We start from the raw sequence: 14195 nt of genomic DNA on the forward strand, positions 1-14195 counted from the left end.
TTATGTGTGTATGTGTGCATTTGTGTGTGTGTGTGTGTGTGTGTGTTTGTGTGCGTGGCTGCGTGTGCATATGTTTGTGTGTATGTGTGTATGTGCGTGTGTGTGTGTGTATTTGTATGTGCGTATGTGTGCATTTGTGTGTGTGTGTGTGTGCGCGTGTGTGTGTGTGCGTGGCTGCGTGTGTATGTGTGTATGTGTGTGTGTGTGTGTGTGTGTATTTGTATTTGCATATGTGTGCATTTGTGTGTGTGTGTGTGTGTGTGTGTGTGTGTGTGTGTATGTGTGTGTATTTGTGTGTGTGTGTGTGTGTGTGTGTGTGTGTGTGTGTGTTTGTTTGCCTGTCTGTGTATACAGGTCCACAGCAGCTGTAAGGAGCACATGGGAAAGACCTGTCCTCTGGGCCCGTGCAAGCTGTCCATCATCTCTCCCACGACTCTCAACAGCATTGAATCTGACGGTGAGCATTACCATAGCAACACTCCGCCTGCCCCTGTTCTGTCTCCAGAATCTGACCTTTATCATCGAGTGAGAAAAGAATAAGATTGGTTTATACTTGTAGTTATTCAAGTTAAATGTTAATGCCTTTTCTAGCATTTTGGTGCATTTTGGTGTTCATTTGGTTTCATCCATCTTACCACATATATCATTTTATCATCATTCGGTTTTTGTCTTTATGTTTTGTTAGTTCGGAGCAGAGTGCCTAAATGAAATAAATAAGCTTTGGAGTTGGCAGCACACGAAATTGAAAAAGAGACATTGCCTCCTGAACACCATTAATTGTGGAGCCATCTCCATAGCTTCTTACTGTGTTTTTTTTTTTTTGTCTCATTGATTAGTTAGCACCCAGCCAGCAGGCATTAGGAGGAAGCGCACCTGGTGCCAATATTCTCTGCCTAAATGAAATGTTTTCCTGGTCTGGCTGGTTCTCCAGGGTTCTTGAAGGTCACCAGCGCTTCCTGCTCCAGCCCGTTGCTGGTTCTGGTCAACTCCAAAAGCGGGGACAACCAGGGGGTAAAGTTCCTCCGCAGGTTCAAGCAGCTGCTGAACCCGGCGCAGGTGTTCGACCTGATGAACGGGGGCCCGCAGCTGGGGTGAGTTCAGAGACCTCTCCCCTTCCTCCTTCTCCGTCTCTCCTTCCTCACAGCCCCGCAAGGCCGTTCACTGAGGAAGAGCTCACATTCCAACACCCTGCACCCTGAAACTTACATTCATTCCTTTACCGTGCCCGGGGCTATGACAATAGAGATAAACAGAACTACCATGTGTACACACATCGAGTATGAGCTATCGGGCTTGTTTACTTGCCTTGTTTACTTCAATGTTTGGCAACAGTGCATCAATAATTCACAGACTCGCTTATCTCTCTTTTACTAACCCTGACTCTCCACCCTGGGGGGGTCCGTGCAGCATCTTACACCTCCATGCTGTCATCTAATGTATAAATCAGGGTAGAAGGTCTGCAATGACCTGGAATGACCTGCATGCTGTGTGGATCAGGGTTTTTTCACTGTTAGAGTAAAGAGATTTGTCTTCTGTCAGGTTGGCCAGTAGCTTCAGTCAGGCCTTGGGTCCTATTTGACCGAGGTCACAGTGTCTGACAGAGGGTCATGCTTGAAGGAGATGAGAGGAAACTTAAGAGCCCCCCCACCCCCCTCCTTTCCCACTGCAGTCTGAGGCTCTTCCAGAAGTTTGAGACGTTCAGGATCCTGGTGTGTGGGGGCGATGGCAGTGTGGGCTGGGTGCTGTCTGAGCTGGACAAACTGGGCCTGCACAAGAAGGTAGGAGAGAGAGGACCCTGTCATTATTCCAGCTGGCCTATAGTGCACGCAGTGTAGAGCCTGAGATCAGTACACTTTTCCTCATTTTGATTGACCATTATATGTCATAGCAAGTGATAGCATTCATTTTCCTTTACAAACAGTTTTATTAAGTTATTTGTTTACCAAACTGTCCTTAACCTTGAGATGTATTTATTTGCATCTCAAGGTTAAGGACGAATGTTGTTTTAATTCTGATTATAGTTTCTCATTGTATCTCATATCTGTATTGATTTGTAGCACAAATTAAGCGGTCAATCCAAAAATCATTATTATAATCCCTGATCATCAGACAGCTATGTCATATAATAACACTTAATATTATCTATAATATTTTAACGCAGGTTGTAATGTATACCATTTGAAAGTGAAAGGAAAGGGGGTTGGGTTTAGTGTCAGGCTATGTTAACGTGTAACGCTTTGTGTCTGTGTGTCTGGCAGTGCCAGCTGGGGGTGCTCCCTCTGGGCACGGGGAATGACCTGGCCCGGGTGCTGGGCTGGGGGGGGCTGTGTGACGACGACGCCCAGCTCATGCAGATCCTGGAGAAGCTGGAGAGGGCCACCACCAAGATGCTGGACAGGTGGGCGGAGCGTCTGAATGAGCCAATCGCAGAGCGGCAGCAATAATAATAACAACAATAGATTTTCATCAAGTAGTAGAAACGCCTTAAAAAGCGCTTAAAATACTAAAACATTCAAAGCTGTTAAAAGATAAATGTTGACTGAAAAAACAACAAAGGCACAGATAGTGTGAGAGCTATGTGGCCACAGGTGCAGCGCCAACTGAGATGTATCCAAGATTGTGTTCATATAGTGGCTTTGGAGAACAGTAAACATAATTATCATAATAATGATACACCACTACAAAGACTGATGAAAACAGCTCAGAGGTGAGAAACACGGTGGTGAAGTTAGGAGCCGCTGAGTGTGAGGTGGTTGGTTTTTCAGACTGGGCTTTGAGGCTTACAGTAAATACATTTGTCACATTCAATAAAGCTTTGTCTCTTGAACTGGAGTCGGCAGTGTGGGGATGGTGAGATTTCACCGTCTGAAATATTGCTCAACCTGTCACTGAATTTCACCTGATCTTTCTGCCTCGTTCCTTTGCGGTGCGTTTGTTTACTGCTTTTCGTTTTCTCGTAACGCTCGGGGCTAGTCAGGTTGGATGGATTCAGTCCTGCTTCCTGTTAGTGCTCTGCCTCGCCCTTTCATCTGCTCAGGCTGATGGCTCTGCCATTTTCAGCATGCAGCGGATGGCCTTTAAAGACCTTTCAGAGATAATGTGCTCAGCACTTGTGAGGTGTCCAGCTCTGTGACAAATGATCCGTGACTGAGCACTGAGCACTGTGCACTTTTTTCTGCTGCTTTGTAGAACATCCATGAAACAGTCCAAAATAAAGGAAGATGGGTAAAGAAAACTCAAATCTTAAAGCAAGGGGAAATCCCAACTGAATAAACATACCTTTTAAGCTCCTGTTGAGCAGGGTTTCCAAACCCTGTTCCTGGAGATTTGCTGTCCTGCAGGTTCTCATTTCAACACTAATCTGGCACACCTGATTTGACTAATTAGCAGATCAACCAGATCTTTAGCTGTTGAATGGGGGTTGGTTTGTTAGGGTTGCAGTGAAAACCTAAAGGAGAGTAGATCTCCGGGAACAGGGTTGGGCAACATGTTGCCGCAACAGCAAAACCATGAATTACCTTGCAAACAAAACATTGTTTTCTGAGCAATATACCAACAAGCCACCCGGAAGGCTGCTGATTACATTAGCCAGGGGGTGTATTGATATGATGAGTGCTCTTTCATAAACATTACTTTTTCTTACTGTGTTTTTAAGGTGCACTGGAGTCAGTTTTGACAGTTACTGTATGTCACTAAACTCCTCTCATGTTCTCCTCTTGTGTGCGTGTGTGTGTGTGTGTGTGTGTGCATGTATGTGTGTGTGTGTGTGCGCTCTTCAGATGGAGTGTCATGACCTATGAAGTGCCCACCAAGCACTCCCCCCCAATAGTGAAGGAGGACGACACTCTGGACTCCACCCTCCAGGTAGAGTCCTGTCCAACCTGTAACACCATCTCTCTGAAAACGCACGCTCATGCCACATTCAGACCACTTTCAGTAAATACTGCCAACTGTCCACTAAACATCAGCTGTACAGTAAATGAGCATTTCTCATGTTCAGCTTAATGCGTCAATTAGGTCTATCTGATATCCAATTTAAACACTCGTGTTCATGATTGGCTGTTGAATGGTGCCGTTGACTCCACCCAGGCCCAGATGAGCCTCTATGCTGACTCTGTGGCGTCCCACCTGACTAAGATCCTGGACTCAGACAAACACAGCGATGTCATCTCCTCTGCCAAGTGAGTACAGGTTCCGTGCTCATTCCAGCTTCCATGAGGAAATGCGTTCATACCGCTTTGGGTTTTGTCCCCTATGTCTTTTACTGCCAAGAAACATATAGGGTCAGTGATAACTTCCTGATTTGTAAACCAGCAAGGACGTTTTGTTCCTTCTATGTTATCATGTTCAATAAACATTTTTATGAGTTTATTACGTTATTAAGGTACCCAACTAGTTAATGTTTTTTAAACCCACACAATGTTTTTGGCATACGTCAGCATTTAGCTTACCTACTTCTCCTACATAGTTGGGCAAAGACTATTAAACTCCTCTGAAAGTAGAAACACATTTTCCCAGGATTCAATGCTCTGACATTCTGCTGAGCTTTGAGGACAATTAATGGGATAAATACCAATGGAAAAATCACTGTGGCTACAGCTACAGTTGTAAATGTGTTGATGAAAATATTTTGTGTGTGTTAAGTGATATTGACCTGCAATTAAGGCAATCCTTCCAATGGGCAGTTAACCCCCGTACTTAGAGAGGAGTACCTATTGTTTTCTGAATACAAAGTCATGTTATACTTTATAATTGCTGTTCAATGTGTGTACAAGCTTGAAAAAATTCAGGCAATGCATCAGGAAATTCTATTGGTCGACAGCCTGTCATCGGGCACAGCCTACGCAGATGTCCTTATGGGCAGCAGTGTGAAACGATGCGTAGGGAACTCGGCTCGAGGTTGCCGGTTCTAGTCCCAGGTGGGGGTACTACCACTGTGCCCCTGCTTAACCTGCCTTGCTTCAGTAAACACCCTGCTGTATACTGGATTGTATGTATTATATAAAAAAGTATGTTGAGGAGGATAAGCGCTGTTGAATGCCGAAATGTAAATATAATGTGGGCGATAAATAGGACACATTGTATGTCTTAGCAGGGTGTTTATTCAGTGGGCTGGAGCAGGTGTCCTTGAGCGATAGCTTGGGGTAAACTAGAGCACAGTTCTGGAGATGGCTGCAGGGAGGACAGAGTTAGATATCCCTGTGGTGCAGTGTATTAATAAATGCACCCATTTATTAATGCTGTATATTTACAGATTTGACCTTTCATTGTATGCAGTAATCACTACATCATTTCTGTTTTGAATTATATTTGTTTAAATTTAATGATAATAATAATATTAAGAATTCTTCTTCTTCTTCTTCTTCTTCTTCTTCTTCGTCTTCTTCTTATTATTATTTGTAGTTGTAGTAGTAGTTATCGTAGTAGTAATAATAATAATGTGATGTGTGTGGTGTTGCTATTCCAGGTTCCTGTGTGGGACGGTGAATGACTTTGTGTCGGAGGTGGGTAAAGCGTACGAGAGAGCCACGGAGAACAGGGAGGAGGCGGACGCCATGGCCAAGAAGGTGAGCTTGTGTAACGGAGAGCGCTGCCAGCACGCCAACGGTACACTTGTGTAATGGAGTTGTGTAATGGATTGTGTAACATACTCATTGGGTGCTGATGGTCAGGAGGGTTGTGGGTAGAGTGGGACTATGATCTTGCAAATCTTTTTTTATGTTTTCTTTCCTATTAAAGTAACACAGTGAAGTGTATTGTTAGTAAAGAGTACAGGCACCCATACTGTAGCAGATCAAGATCTTATATTTTGATAAAAATGTGATGTAATCCAGATGTGCTTAAAAAGGTGCCAGATCACGCACAGTGATTTCAGTGTGAAAGATTTTAGCGAGCATGTGATTGGTCCACTACAGAAGGCAACATCACCCCCTGCGAAAGCAGAAAGCGTGATTCGTTCCCTCAGCGGGGAACCTTTGGGCTTCGGCTCGGTGAGCTAATCTCGCCTCTTGCTCTGCGGGGAGAGCTGGCGAAGGCTGTGTGTCGAACGCGGGCCTGTAACATCCGGAGTGCAGCGTGTTGACTTCACAGTGAGCCCGCTCCACTGAGCCGCGCTCGTGTGTGTTTACCCTCCCAGTGCGCTCTGCTGAATGACAAGCTGGACTCGCTGGTCAAAGCGCTGAACGAGGAGAGCGACGGGGGGATTAGACCCGCCAGGGGCGACGGGGGAGACCCCGAATCTCCCGACGTCCCCCAGCCCTTCAAGTCCAAAGAGCAGCTGATGCTGCGGGCCAACAGCCTGAAGAAGGCCCTGCGACAGATCATCGAGCAGGCCGAGAAAGGTAGAGCGCCGGGCGCTCCCCTTCCGTGTAACCCTGGCCCACGCACCACCATTTTGTCTCTTTTTCTTTCATAAGCATAATTTCAGTCATATTCGTAACAACACATGTATTATGGTGAGGAATGAGCAAGTCACAGTTGTAGCAATAGTGACTCTCACCCATTCGCTGTAGAGCTGCTTTTCTTGATAGTTATCGCAGAAGAGTGCTGAATATAAATAAATAGTTTTGCGCACAATGGGGGGGAAAAATCCAATTGCACTAGCATTAGACTGTGTAGTTCATGCGGTTACTCTGGCTTGTTGCAATGCTTCTGTATACCATCACAATGATAATTTAGCCAGATAAACTCCAGTGGAACCCCAGGCTAGTCAACGCTTTAATACAGAGATCATCAAATCTGGCCCTCAAATCCAAATCCAGTCCTGGTTTTCTTATCTCCTAGGTAGTTAACTGAACAATTAGTGGTACTGATTGGCCAGATCGTCTTGATACCTGACTCCCAGATTAAGGAAGGGTGGAAAACCAGCAGTTCTCAGGCCTTGAGGCCCGTGAATTAATTATCCCTGCTTCTAAGGGAGCAGTATGTCCCACAAAGCAAACGGTTTCTTCTCGACTTTGTCTTTCATTTGGACATTATTGGGCGTCTCCTCCTCAGTGGTGGACGAGCAGAACAGACACTCCCAGATGCAGAGAATGCCCTCCTCCTCCTCCATAAAGAGGGAGAACAGCGAGGAGCTGAAAGATGCTGACCCACGTGAGTGACCGCCGTGTGACCGCAAGCAGAGACCGCATAAGAAACTCATTCACAGCGGGTTTCATGATTTAAAGATACGTTTTCATGCTGAAAAGACTCTGATAGGCCAATGAATAGACTGTGATTGGCTATGCTTTATATACAATTGACTTGTTAGCTGAAGTGGCTGAAGGAGGCTAACCGGAGAAGCTGGCTTTGCACGGACAATGTGTTTGAGTGAAATAGGATGAGGCCATTTTTGTTTAAGTTTAAGTTTTTCATAATTATTTCTGTTATAAATACCTTCATTTAAAAAATATAGTGATAGCATGAAAAGATTGCACCAATAATTAAGGTAAAGAGAAAGACAATATCAGCATCACATTGTATATCACATTAAATATTTACATATAAATGCAATCATGCATACATTGTTCGACCTTGAAAGGTCTTCATCAAGAGTTATATCTGTTACATAAGACACTACTCTGTAGTGTAATTCTTACCCCTGGCTTTTATGAAATTGTTGAAATGACCCCACTGTGTCCTTACCCATAATTCATTCCTGTTGTCGTGTCACGTGACGGACAGGTCGAGGAACCGTGAGCCCCTCCTCCTCCATCGTTCTGGAGAAGTCGGAGAGCTTCAGCTCCATGCTCTTCAGTGAGGACTCTGTGTAAGGACCCCCGCCGCGGTCACACCAAATGACCGTTGAGACGAGCCATTATGTCAGGCAGATCCCCCTCATTACCACTCTGATACTCTGAATGAGTCTCTGATTCCTGCCGGTCACTCAAAAGACGTCAGTGATGAGGCATCCGTTTCAGGGCTGACGAAGCCCAAGTCTTCCGCTGCAGGGTGGTTCTCATAAGAGGCACAAATCTTAATTTATGGTTTTGCTTCGTCATGCTGCGTTATCGGAACTGACGCTGATGCCGCACTGGCCACAGAGACACGGCGTGACTCATATGAGCGTTCTCATGAGAACGCAAGAGACTTCTTCTGAAAAGAGACAGAGATTGATAGCAGAATGTCTGTTGGTTTTTCATAGTTCCTCACACACCCATATTTGAACAATCGCACAGGTTGCAATGTAAACAGGCTGAACATATGTCCACAGTGCGTCTCTCCCTCACACTTTCCACATGCACGCATTTGCTGAATGCCTAAGTATAAAAGTGTTTGTTGAGCTCCACCCTGGCTACATTTGCAAATGGAAATGAAGCATCCTCTAGGTGAAACACTGGCCGATTTCCCCATGACATTAAGAAGCAAATAAACTAATACAAACATGTGCTAGCATGTCTGCATTAATTAGGCCGCTGATGCATTCCTTGACACAGTCATTTATAATTGTTTTCATGACAGATGAAGGCTCATATTTACATGAACCTCGTATTATCTCCATCCACAGACAGTGCTCAGAGAAATGTGTTATGAACAACTACTTTGGGATCGGTTTGGATGCAAAAATCTCCCTGGAGTTCAACAACAAGAGAGACGAGAACCCCAAGAAGTGCAGGTACTTCCTGTCTATGAACACATACTTTCTGTGTTACAAAAATGTGCAAGGCTGCTGTCCAGTGCCCTGTTCTGTCCTGCCATTGCTCTAACTCAACTGTGGATCTTGTCTATCACATTACCAGTGTCTATAAATGTATTAGCAGATGTGTAGCCATTTGGTTGGCTATGAGTAATAAATTATCTGTTGCATCAACATGCAAATTACCATGATTCAGTCAGGATTTGTCCTGAGGCCAAAAAATGCAAGTGTAACTTCTTCAGAAACACAGTTCGGCAGGTTTATTTTCACGACCGCTGAATATGTCAAACTGTGTCAGAGAAGCCTGGCCATTATCTTGTGGTGATTTGCTATTCAAAAAATAAGAGGGCCCATAAGAGCAAGATGATAGGAATCATTTTTGGAATTTGATTAATATGACAGCAAATATTCCATGATAATGTACGGGGAATGTCTGTAATAAAATAATTTAGCATTTTGCAGTCTTACCAATAACTGGCATGAACCAAGGAAAAATGGTGATAAAATGAGACTGGCCCTAAAATGGAGTTACTGTATGCTACATTGTGTTGGGAAAGTGGATTAAAGAAAAAAGTGGTCGGGTGGTTTGGTGAAGAAGCGCTGTGCCTCATATTCTTGCATTCTTGATTCATCATATAACCCCTTTAAAAAGGTGAAAATCTTAAGAAAATGTGCGGTCCAGGTATGAATGGAGTGTGAATATCTCCCACATTGTCATAACACTGACGTCTAGTTTTTTGTGTTGTTGTGCTGATGTGGGGGTTGCTTAAATTCAACTTCAGTCGAAATATATTTTAAAACCCTTGTGATGCGAGTGGTCTGGCTCATGGACTAGATAAGCTTCCATCTGTCATCTTCTGCTGATGATGTCACAAGTGTGTGAGCCAGGGATCAGGCCTGGGTCAGATGCTTTTTTCAAACACTTTAGCTGTGGTAAATACTAACATAGTTTACTAACATGAACATAAAATCATATTGAAAAAAATAAAAACATTTTCAAATTTTGTGAAAAGAACAATGGAGTCTTTCTAATGTGACAGTAATCTGCTGGTAATTTAGTGATGGTTAAAAGGGTATTACTATGCCAAGTAATGTGTAGATCCAGGGTAATTAGTTTGTTTTTCGTTTTTTTGCTGCCCCTCAGCAGTCGCACTAAGAACATGATGTGGTACGGAGTGCTGGGGACCAAGGAGCTCCTCCAGAAGACCTACAAGAACCTGGAGCAGCGAGTACAGCTGGAGGTACGGCTGAAAAAAACTTCCAAGGTTTTGAAACAGCTGGTAGCTGGTTGACCACTTAAACCAGCACTATACTCAACTTGGTTTGACCAGCTGAAGCTATGTTTTGGTAGCTGGTATTTCAAGCTGCTCATAGTTGGATTTTACACTAATGCAGAGAGCACACACGCATGTGCTCACGTGTTCACCCTAGCTTCACTTGACTCTAGACTGAAGTGGACCCTGATTCTGTGTTCATATCCATGCATTTACTGGAGTAAACTATATATGGCAGGGTTGCCTAAATCAGGTCCCAGGGAGCCACAAGGGTGCAATTCTCAGAATCGGAATCAGACCCCAGTCAATTCCGACCCCAGTAACCGGCCGAGGTTTGCTTGTGTAATCTGCTGTTTTAATTGGTCAATTGAGTGTTCAGTAGCAACACAAACCAACAGGGAGAGCCACAGGACTAGGGTTGGATGCCCCTGATATAGAGGAAATGTTTTAATGATTTCATCCTTTAATTTGTGTTTCCCCACAGAGATGTATTCCGGGCTGTAGTAGGTTATAATTGTTGTCTAATTGCATTACCGCACGTAGCTGGTTCACAGCTGAAAATATGCTGCTTAATCACCACTTGCAGTTCTATTGGTTGTTTTTTAAAGCTAGCAACTATTAAAGCCAAGACGTAATAAAATATTTAGCTTACATTTTTCTCAAGTATATTTTGGGATAGATTTATGTGAAGAGCTGGTGTTGTTTTGGCAGTGTGACGGCGTTCCCATGTCCCTGCCCAGCCTTCAGGGCCTGGCCGTCCTCAACATCCCAAGCTACGCTGGGGGCATAAACTTCTGGGGAGGAACCAAGGAGGACAATGTAAGTCAGTCCACACTCTTTAGCTCTAGATAGATCAAAACACGGGTGGCCTGTAGCGTAGTGGTTAAGGTAAATGACTGGGACCCGCAAGGTCGGTGGTTCGAATCCCGGTGTAGCCACAATAAGATCGGCACAGCCGTTGGGCCCTTGAGCAAGGCCCTTAACCCTGCATTGCTCCAGGGGATTGTCTCAACTGTCTAATCAACTGTACGTTGCTCTGGATAAGAGCGTCTGCCAAATGCCAATAATGTAAAAAAACAGTTTTTTTCACAAGTGGTCTTGGTCACATGCCTCTTGGCAGGCATTCTGAAATTGCAAAAACTCAAGAACACTTTCAGGGAATACATTTTCATTTCATTTTGATCAGATTGTGCATAAATGTGACATTCACACCTCATGTCACAATGAAAAAAGAGGGAGCTATACTGAGATTTGTTTTAATCAATCTGTCAAAGGAAGGCTCGCCCCAACACACAGTTCCTGATTTGCATCGGGTGGGGGTTGAGTCTTTTCACACGCACTGTTAACTGAAGACTAAACATAAACAATGTAGTGTTTTATTGTTTTTCAGATATGAGATACCTATAATGTCAAATTGTAGGCACGTAAAAGGTTGTCTTCTTCAAAAAAGCCTGAATAGAAATCTCTCTGCATTATCTGAGCAGTGAACAGGAAATTGCTGAGAATCTTGAAAAGGAAGAATGTGAGGCCAACTCCTTTCGATGTCTGCCACAGCAATGGCCAGCTTGCTGATTTGGTACTTGATTAAGTAGATCAAGTGATTACGTTGGCAGACTTTTTTAAATGAAAATTGTCTGCAGAAAATGGCTGTAAGATTTTGTCATTTAAGCGGTAGAACTTGTTTGCTGAATACTAATATATTTTTTGTAAGTGGTGAACTATTATTAGAGCAAGTCGTACTCAATTATTGTATGTCATTAGTGGCTGCTTGCACAGAGAAATGAATATGTTGGTTTCATGTGTAATATGGAGTCATGTAGAGATATCAAGACATCTCTTAATTTCACGTTAAAATGAAAATGTCTGAAAAATTTAATTTTCTAAAGGTCCCCTCCGCAGGACAATTTACCCACCATGAGATTAAAGGTCAATTAGTGCCCACGATTAAATTTTAATCTTTTCTGTAACACTCTTTAAGCAATGAAATAAAATCTAGAGAGAAGTAGAAGCAAAGATAAGGTTCAAAGGCACTGGAAAATTATGCTGAAACTTCATTGACTAAACCAACTTACCAATGGAAATGAGGCAAGTAAAAAAGCCGGCTAATCTTTTTACACTGGAGTTGTTAGTATTGTTCAAATAGATTTTTGGTAGCATGTCCTTTTCTTCTAGCAATTTGTCTGCAATAAACATAACAATATTTAACATAACATAACAATGTAAGGCTAAACTTCACCTTAATAGGTACTTATTTTATGTGGCGTGGTTGAGTTTTGTTATATCATCATGACTTCAAGGGCTTGAATATTGAGCAAACACAGAGAGCCCTACTCCTACATGTACCAGAGGATCAGCCGGTGTGTTGGACACTCCTACACACTATCCATTCACCCCTGCAAGGCTTTTATTAGCAAGGACACCCAAGGACAAGCAGGATGATGTAAGACCAGCAGACACTCGGATCACGATTCCATCCACGTGGCTTTTGACTGCAGTGCGCTCGGTGTCCGTGGGTACGATCTGTGTGTGGGGGGGCTTCACGGCATTTCTCTGTTTGTCTCTCAGAATTTCGGAGCGCCCTCTTTTGATGACAAGAAGCTGGAGGTGGTGGCTGTGTTCGGCAGCATGCAGATGGCAGTTTCACGCGTCATTAACCTGCAGCACCACCGGATCGCGCAGGTCAGAACCGCACATCTACACATCTACACACACACACACACACACACACACACACACACAGATAAACGTGTGCTGATAAGCTCACAAATATACACACCAAAATATACACACATAAATACTTGCATGTACATTGAAACCTGCAAATATACACACAAAAATATACACACATAACAACCTACATGTTCATTGATACACACAAATATATGCACAATATATGTACTTACATGTACACACATGTTCCCAAATACACAGTGTTTTCTTATGGTCTGTTTCACAGTGTCGGCAGGTGAAAATCACCATCCTAGGGGAGGAGGGTGTACCAGTGCAGGTGGATGGGGAGGCCTGGATCCAGCCACCTGGAATCGTGAAGATTGTCCACAAGAACCGGGCCCAGATGCTCACCAGAGACCGGGTCAGTACTGAGCATGCTCAGATTAGTGCAGCTAAAATGGTGGACAGGTGGAGAGGGAGACTAGGGAGATGCTCTGTATGGTTGGGTTAATGATAGCCAGGTCGCATGTAACACTCTTTTGACGTTGTAATGTAATATTGCTTAACATATCACAGCAATGTTGGCTGAACATTGGAATCCTCTATACCATGGGTGCACAACAAGGGCGAATCGACTTCAGGGCCATGTGCCAACTTCTGTTCTTAATTATTTTATTTGCTGAATCATATCTTGATATGACATTTGTATAAGCACCAGCTGCAGCCAGACTGCATGTTTTTCCTAAAGATTTTGCTGTGCTCAAGTACAAGAATGAATCACGTAGTTCCTAGAACTGTAAGAAAACAAAAAAATGCTTTGGAACAAAACTAATTAGTCGGAACAAAGACGGCTCTGCAGGACCGGAGTTGTGCACCACTGCAAATTCAGTTTGATTGATTCATTGAAACAAAAATATTTTAATGCTCGTACATTCTCCCTGAGCTTGTAATAATTCATTGGATTCATGTAGCGGGTTTCATCTGCTCTTGTCAAACGGTTTTACACAGAGAAGGGTGGAGAACTACCAATGTGCAGCACACACACGGCAGCCATTTTGTGCCAGAACATTGAGCGCCCACCAGGTGTGGAGTTGGCGAGGGGGACACAGATGATTGGTCCCTGTGTCACTGAGCTGTCTGTGTTGCTCCCGCAGGCGTTCGAGAGTACTCTCAAGTCCTGGGAGGACAAGAGGAAGTGCGACGGCTACCGCTCCTCCCGGCCCCGCCTCAACTCCCAGCAGTCCATGGAGTACCTGACCGAGGAGGAGTGCGCCCAGGTGCAGCAGCTGGGCCTGGTGGCCGACACCCTCATCAGCAGGTACCAGAACCTGGGGTCTACCATTCAACCCCACACCGAGACACACTCATCAGCCTGGGGTCTACCATTCAACCCCACACTGAGACACCCTCATCAGCATATACCAGAACCTGGGGTCTACCATTCAACCCCACTCTGAGACACCCTCATCAGCAGGTACCAGAACCTGGGGTCTACCATTCAACCCCACACTGAGACACCCTCATCAGCAGGTACCAGAACCTGGGGTCTACCATTCAACCCCACACTGAGACACACTCATCAGCCTGGGGTCTACCATTCAACCCCACACTGAGACACACTCACAGCCTGGGGT

General features: G+C 44.2%; 1 protein-coding gene across 4 annotated transcripts in view; it reads left to right on the forward strand.

Moving 5' to 3' along the window:
* The window catches only part of si:dkey-172j4.3 (diacylglycerol kinase delta), a 71507-nt gene that overhangs the window by 51628 nt on the left and 5684 nt on the right, over positions 1-14195 (forward strand). For all 4 annotated transcript variants that reach the window (XM_061234452.1, XM_061234454.1, XM_061234453.1 and 1 more), the window contains 16 exons: positions 355-457; positions 932-1091; positions 1670-1778; positions 2259-2398; positions 3780-3864; positions 4090-4181; positions 5468-5567; positions 6137-6341; positions 6997-7095; positions 7666-7750; positions 8489-8596; positions 9762-9858; positions 10603-10710; positions 12457-12570; positions 12848-12982; positions 13716-13879. In XM_061234452.1, the coding sequence (XP_061090436.1) occupies positions 355-457; positions 932-1091; positions 1670-1778; positions 2259-2398; positions 3780-3864; positions 4090-4181; positions 5468-5567; positions 6137-6341; positions 6997-7095; positions 7666-7750; positions 8489-8596; positions 9762-9858; positions 10603-10710; positions 12457-12570; positions 12848-12982; positions 13716-13879 (1904 nt within the window). The remainder of the gene's footprint in view (positions 1-354; positions 458-931; positions 1092-1669; positions 1779-2258; positions 2399-3779; positions 3865-4089; positions 4182-5467; positions 5568-6136; positions 6342-6996; positions 7096-7665; positions 7751-8488; positions 8597-9761; positions 9859-10602; positions 10711-12456; positions 12571-12847; positions 12983-13715; positions 13880-14195) is intronic.

This window comes from Conger conger, chromosome 3 (assembly GCF_963514075.1).
Source record: "Conger conger chromosome 3, fConCon1.1, whole genome shotgun sequence".
Lineage (NCBI taxonomy): Eukaryota > Metazoa > Chordata > Actinopteri > Anguilliformes > Congridae > Conger > Conger conger.